At 48.5% G+C, this 7166-nt stretch overlaps 1 protein-coding gene across 1 annotated transcript; it reads left to right on the top strand.

Annotated features, from left to right (window-relative positions):
- The first annotated feature begins 426 nt into the window (after positions 1-426).
- R3HCC1 (R3H domain and coiled-coil containing 1) lies at positions 427-5415 on the top strand. Its single transcript, XM_027906958.1, has 6 exons — positions 427-587; positions 904-2074; positions 2271-2443; positions 2647-2717; positions 3198-3293; positions 5258-5415. Exons 1-6 carry the CDS (start codon positions 514-516, stop codon positions 5404-5406), a joined length of 1734 nt encoding a protein of 577 aa, XP_027762759.1. The 5' UTR covers positions 427-513; the 3' UTR covers positions 5407-5415.
- Positions 5416-7166: the final 1751 nt, after the last annotated feature.

Below are 7166 nucleotides of genomic sequence, written 5' to 3'. Positions count from 1 at the left end.
GTTACTGGGGAGGAAACCGAAATGGGAACAGACCTTGTGAATGCAGCGAAACTGAGTTGCTGATTTATCCATTCTTGGTTTATTTTACTGCTGGTTTTTGGAGCACCCTCGGACTAGGAGGAATGGGAACCTTAACCCTAACCAGCCTTTCCCCCATGAATACAGGCAGGAATGAGCATCTCAGGCCAAGACCTGGGATCAGGCATTCCCAGTTGCCCCGTGCTCCAGTGCTGCATGCAAAGAAAGCGTGTCTGGCTCCACATCTGGGATAGAGAAGGGATTTGGGCTCTTTTACATAAAGTCCTGCGGGGCTTTTGGGCTCCAGTTTAAACCCTGGACTGGGAGTAACCTGGGAGAGAGGTGGTTACGTTTTTGCTTCATTCCCGTCCTTTTCCTTCCTGCAAGTTGCTGATGCCCTGACCCCCCTCTCTCTCTCTCTCTGTTCCCAGAGTGCTCCTGTTCCCCCCTCTGTCCAGTCGCCTCAGGTACCTGATCCATCGGACGGTGGAAAACATGGATTTGCTGAGCAGCTTCTCGGTGGGGGAAGGCTGGAGGAGGAGGACGGTCATCTGCCACTCGGCCGTGAGGTTGGTGGGGTTGGTGTGTGGTGTGGGGGGCTTTTCCTGTGGCTGTGGGGGCTTTGTGGGAGCTTACAGGAATCCTGGAATGGTTTGGCTTGGAAGGGACCTTAAAGCTCATCCAGTTCCATCCAGAGGGGATGAGTTTCTGTGGTGTTTCTCCACAGGGTCTCCTTTACCAGCAGCATCTTCCAGTCCTTCGGGAATGAGCGGCATCTTTCCCCGCGTGCTGACTTCCATGTTGGATTGGCTGCTTTTCCCTCCTTTTCCCTGGGTGTTGTTTCGTGTTCCCTTGCTCACATCTCACCTTTCCCTTTGCTCCCAGGCTGCCCAACGAGACCAGTGACCAAAAACCCGGCCCCAACCCGGCCCGGCCCCACCGCCCTGCGCAGCCCTGGGGCCGGGGGGGCCGAGGGACACGGCCCAGGCACGGAGGGGACATCCATGGGGACACCTCCCGGGCCTGTGTGGGCTCTGGCAGGATCACCAGGCCCCCTAGGAGGAAGCCAGACAAAGCCCTGTACGTGCCCAAGGTGGTGAGGAAGAAGGCGAACTGGAGGGAGCGGGACAGCCCCGGAGAGGCCGGAGGGGATGCGGCGCAAGGAGATGAAATCTGTCCCAAAAATTCCACGTTGGATGCCCGGGAGGAGCTGGGCAAGTCTGAAGAAGGCCCAGGGGGTGTCCCTGTGGCTCTTGGAAAGCAGCAGGAGCCCGGTGAAGGAGGTTTTTCGGGAAAAACTGACGCTGGCTCCCACGCTGAGCGTCCTCCGTGCGGTACAAACATCCCGTCCTTTGGGAACAGCAACGATTCCTCTGAGCAGGAAAGTCGGGATAAAGACTGCTCTGATTCCTTTTCTTCTGGGCACAGTAAACACCCACCTCCCAAGGCAGAAGAGCAAGATCTGAGCCGTGACAACGCTGTTGTCGCAGAAGGCAGCGAATTCCTGCGAGACGGAGACCAAACCAGCCGGGATTCCGGAGTGCTGGAGAGCGGGAACACCTCCCTGCTGGAGAGTCGTGGTGGCAGCTGCTGTCCACACCTGGCTATGACCGAGTCCCTGGGGCTGGAAAACCAAGATAAGGGCATTGCTGCTGCTGCCAAGAGCCTGGAGAGCAGCAGGAACCTGTCAGCACCCGAAGAGCAGGGCAAGGTCCCCGCGAATTTCTCCGCGCTGGAAAGCCGAGATCGGGAGTGCCCAAGTGTCACCCACACGGAGCAGAAACCCCTGGAAGCCCGGAGGGAGCCTCTGGCTGCAGCTGGGCTGGTGGCTGGTGGTGACCCATCAGCTCCTGAGGAGCAGGGGGAGCACTGGGGGGATGCTGGCAGTGGGAAGGTGCCCCTGGAAGAGGAGGTGGAGGAGGAGAAGGAGCCCTCGGATGTGACCGATGCTCTGTGGAGGGAGCTGCGCTCACCTGCGGGTGACAGAGAGGAGAGGGGGAGCAGGCAGGAGCAGAGCAGCCTGGAGGACGACTGCGCTGCAGAGCTCTTGGCAGAGGTAGAGTTTGGCATGGGGAGAGCCAAATTTTGGGGGAGTGGGGGGGAAAACCGGTGGCCAAGGGGAAGGAGGAGGGTCCCTGTGCTTTGCCTACCCCGGTGCAGGGAGCAGTTTGCAGTGGCCAAGATGAAGGCTGGGCTTTGAAGGGAAACCCTGAGGGATTATTTGGTAATTGTTTCCTCCTGAATCTCCTCAGATTGTGGGGAATTTGACGGTGAAGGACATCAGCATCGAGAGGATCAGCGTGGACTATTCCAGCTACGGCGAGGCCCAGGTCAGCGAGGGGGATTTTGGCCACGTCACCGAGATCTACGACTTCCCCTCATCCCTGAAAACGGAGGATCTGATGGAAATGTTCTCAGATTTCCAGTGAGTACCTCCCTGAGCTCAGCAGGAGCAGCATCCAGACCGGAATCTGCAACAGAACCGGATTAACCCTGAGTTTTAGTTTCACCTTGGTGTCTTACACCATTTCTGAGCCTCAGAGGAGGCTCTGGTAGCTCCAGGGGGCTGAGGGGTTCTATTGTGGGTTCATTTTTCTATATATTAATTAATATTCCATTTCCTTTCAGCGAGAGTGGTTTCAAAATCCAGTGGGTGGATGACACGCACGCCCTGGGAATCTTCTCCAGCCTTTCCACAGGTATATTTGAGGGTGGTTCACGATTTTTCCTCCTGTTCTCTTCCAGCTGGGAAGGATTTTGAGGCTCAGGAATTGCTGTGGTGGGGTGTGGAAACTCTGCCTCGCCAGAGCAGCAGGTTTTTAATTGGCTTGGATGATAATCAGGACACCTCTTACGTGGTGCTGCTCTCCTGGAAATTAATGGTTTTCCATCGTGGTTTTTTTCCTCCTGTAACTGGACAAAATTCCTGCAAACACTCAGTGACCTCCCAGGGACCTCAGGAGTGCGGTGGCACCAAAATTCTGGGAAAAATTGGCCTTTTTTAGGATCAAACACCCCACCCTGAGGCCCTGGAGAGGTTCCCATCTGGCACACGTGGATCCCAACAACCCCTGGGCTTTTTCCTGGGATTTATCTGCCTTTTTTAAAGAGCGCATTGATATTTTCTTGGGTATTTTTTTTTTTATGCCATGTCCTGATGTTTTGATGATTCTTTGCAGCATCTCAAGCCCTGGGCCGACGTTATCCCTGTTTAAAGATCCGGCCCCTGATCCACGCCTCGAAACAGTCCAAGCTCAGGGCCCTGCAGCGACCAAGTAAGACAAGGTTTAAAAATTCAGATTATTTATTTTTATAGCTAAGACTGGTGTGTTCTTTTTAATGCTTCTGTGACAATTTTTGTGGTTTTTTTAATTATTATTATTTTTTGTGGTTTTTTAAAATGGTGTTTTTTGGTTATATTTTTATGGAGGGTTTTAAATTTACCTTTTTTACATTATTTACTTTAAAATGTTTTTTTACTTCTTTTCACTTTTTTCCTTTTCTCTTTTTTTTTACTTTGTTTTACTTTATTTTGCTTTATGTTACTTATTTCATTTTGCTTTATTTTACTTCATTTTACTTTATTTTACATTTTTATTTTACTTTACATTTTTACTTTATTTTCCTTTATTGCTTTTCCTTCATTAATTTTTCACCTTTTTCTTTTTTTTTCCCTTTTTCCCTTTTTTCCTCACTTCATGTTTTTTGTGTTACCTTTTTCCATTCTGAAATGGAATTAGTATTATTAATTATTAATACTATTATTAATTTTATATTTACTATATTTAATATTACACTTAATTTAATATCACATTCCTTACTTTCCCAGCCATATATAAAAAAAAATGCTCAAGATGACAAGTTGAATGAGGAATTACATATTTTGTCTGATGCTTTTTTTAGGGCTTTATTGGCATTGCAGGGTTACATTTTGCTGAAATTGAGATTTAATGGTTTTTTTGTGTGTGTGTTACTTGCTGATCTGTGGGAACTTGGAAGGCCAATGCCATAAACATTCCCAGGAAGTTTCTCTTCCCTCTTCCCTGCCCAGCTGAGACAAAAACCCAACGCCAGTTCCACCTCGTGGTTGGAATCATTTTATTCAGCATCAGGTGAAGGAAACCAAGAACTGGTTAAGCTGAGCCATTAACATTGTTTTACTGATTTTTTTTCCATCGCCTCAAAAATCAGATTGTGATCACTTCTATTCGCAGTAAAGAAATGCCAGGAACCTTTTTTTTTTATTTTAGCAGCAGAGACTTGGAATGTCCAACTCCCGTTATCTGCCAGTTCACTGCAGTGGAAACAATCCCAATATTGACGCTCTAAAGGGACACTGTCACAGCCACGAGTTCCTGAGCTTTTCAGAACTTCTGGATTCGAAGGACACGTCCAAAAAATGAGATTTCTTTGCAGTCTCCCCGTTGTTGTGAATCGGGTTATAAACTCCTCCCGGGGGAACGTCGGAACTTCGTGTCTGCGTTTGGTTGAAATTGAATCTTGCCACGTGGAAATTCGGATTTTAATCGGCTGACAGTGTCTCTCTTTTTTTGGTTTTTATTTTAAACTTTATTAATGAAACTTCTGGAAAAAAAAAAAAAAAACACACAACAAAAAAACAACCAAGCCAAGCCCCCCCTTGCTGTCTGGATAATAAATCAGCAAACAGTTGCTGATAAAGCGTTAGGTGATTCCCAAATCCCAGATTCTTGGTCGTATTTTGGAATATTCATCCCTTCCGTTTGTAACAAGTCGGGTGCCTCCCAAAAAATGGAGGTCCCAAAGCACCTGGAATATTGAGATATTATTTAAAATGCAGGTTATTTTTCTCCCCCTGGTTTCTGAGGATTTAGGAAGGACTATTCCTTTTTTTCCTGGATTCTGATGGTTTAGACAGGATTCTTCCGTCTTTTCCTGGTTTCTGAGGATTCAGAAGGGACTCTTCCTTCCTTCCTGGTTTCTAAGGATTTAGGCTTCGATTAGTTGAAGTGAAAAATCAAACTCTGATTACTTTAAATAAAAATCCAACTTTGCTGTGCAGGGATCAAACCGAGAGGAATTTTGCCAGGAACGGTTTGGGAAGCAATTCCTGGAGGAGGAAAGCAGGGGAACAATTTTCTCCCGCAGAAAAGACCTTTCCAAAGGAAACCAGGGAGTTAGATGGATTGTGTGGAGGAGCCGAGGAAAGAGAGGGTCAGCCTTGAGCTGATCCTTTTTTTCTCCCTCCTGTTTTTCCCAGAACTCCTCCACCTCGGGAAGGAACGGCCCCAGACGGACACGGCCGTGGCCAGGAGACTCGTGTCCCACGCCCTGGGCTGGAGGCACAGGCAGCAGGAAGGCTCAGGAACTGAAGTTTTCCAGCAGGAAGCGTCGGACCAGCAGGAATAAAAAAAAAAACCACCTCAGCTTCCCCCTCCTTGGTTTTCCCACCACCACCACTCAACCTCCCCCCAAAAAAATGCTGTAAAGATGAGCATGGCTGTGCTGTTCAACATGCATGTGGAGCAGGGAGTTGGGGGGGTTCTCCTTGGGATCAGCACCATCCTCCTAAAGTTGGGAAGGAGAGGGGGGAGTTTAGTGTTAATGGGATTTTTTGAGCCCCCTCCATCCATCCCCCCGGGGGACTCTTTGTTTTCCAAGCACCAGTTACTACTTACTCCCTGAGGCTTTCCAGAAAAGCCTCCTCTGGGTTAAGAGAGAAAAAAAAAAAAAAAACAAAACACAAATAAAAATTAGTGTGTTTGGTCGTCCAAAATTCCAGCTGGGGAGGAAAGAACAGGAGTTCCAAAAGCTGTTCAGCGTTTAACCTGGTTGTGATGTTATTGTTGAGATATCCCATAAAACTGCCAGGCAGTGAATACAAGTGAGTTCAGGGGGTGGTTTTTTTCCCCCCCATATTTACACAGCCTGAAGTTGCCCTGTTAAGCAAGGAAAAGTTGTCGTGTGCTCCTTAGGAAAAGGAAAAAGCAGAACTTGCCTGCTCTGGTGGGCCCAGAGCCCGTTTTTTTTTTTTTAAGGGGCTTAAAAACCCTTTGGTGTGGCAGCAGAGCATCCCCCACATCCCAGGCTCTGCTTGTGCAGGGAAAAGATGGAGTTTTCCAACCCAGAGGAGGCTAAAAAAAACCTTTGCCAGGCCATGAATGGCGTTGGCAAGATAATTCTGCGTCCTTTAAGCCTCACAACACCCCTGTGAGGTAGGTTTTGGGGAGCACAAGTTTGGCAGCCAGTTCTAATCCCCTGTGGATTAATCCCCTGGTCAGCTCTAAAATTCAGCTGCTTGTAGAAGTCTTCCATACAGAGGGGAAAAAAAATAATAATAATAAAAAAAACAACACTAAAGTACCAGGAATTGTGAGCTTTCATGGAGTAGAAATCCACAAATGGCATTTAAACCGTTTTTTGGGGGCGTTTCTTTTTGTTTTGTTTTGTTTTTTTTTTTTTCTGGTTCAAGTAGCTGTGCCTGGAGATGCGCAGCAAGGTGTGTCCTCAAACAAACAGAGGAGCACGGGGTAGCACCATGAATTTCCAGTGGGGCAGGGACAGATCCCTGGGGATGAGAGCCAGGAATTCCCTCTGTAAGGAGACAAAGCCTTAAAACTAATTCATCCTTCGAGGAAAAGACGGGGGAGCGTCCAGCCTGGGAGGCGAGAGCTTGGGTGGGTGTGGAATTTTGGGAGTGGGAATTCACAGTCCAGCGGCCTCATCCACCGGGAATCTGCGGAGTTCTGGGTGTGCGAGGCGGGGTGGGGGGGAGCTCCGATGGTCTGTTGGAATCCGTTCTGCTCCCGTTTCCAGAGGACTGTTGGACCCGAGAGTTTCACTGCAGTATTAAATTATGCTTGACACTGTTCTGCTTGGAAAAAAAAAAGCTGCTCCTTTGTTTGGTTTTTTTGTGTTTTTTTGTTTTTTTTTACCTTTCCTTGTATTTCTTTGCTGAGCTGGAGTCGTGGCAGTGCCGAGGAGGAGGAGGAGAAACAGCAGCACAAACGTTTGGGGCGTGCAAGCTGGAGTCGAAAAGGGCTTTGAAGATACCAAATGAATGCCTTGGAGAACGACGGGTGGAGCCACTTTTTGGGGTCCTTGGCACCCTAAAAGGTGGCTGTGAGGGAGCACAGTGGAGGGAGGAACCTTTAGGGGGAGGTTGGAAG

The sequence above is a fragment of the Empidonax traillii genome, unplaced genomic scaffold (assembly GCF_003031625.1).
Source record: "Empidonax traillii isolate 1590-97213 ecotype Southwest subspecies unplaced genomic scaffold, ASM303162v1 scaffold1379:size164548, whole genome shotgun sequence".
NCBI classification, from domain to species: domain Eukaryota; kingdom Metazoa; phylum Chordata; class Aves; order Passeriformes; family Tyrannidae; genus Empidonax; species Empidonax traillii.
The sequence above is the reverse complement of the archived record's forward strand: the minus strand, read 5'-3'. Positions and strand labels throughout refer to the sequence as shown.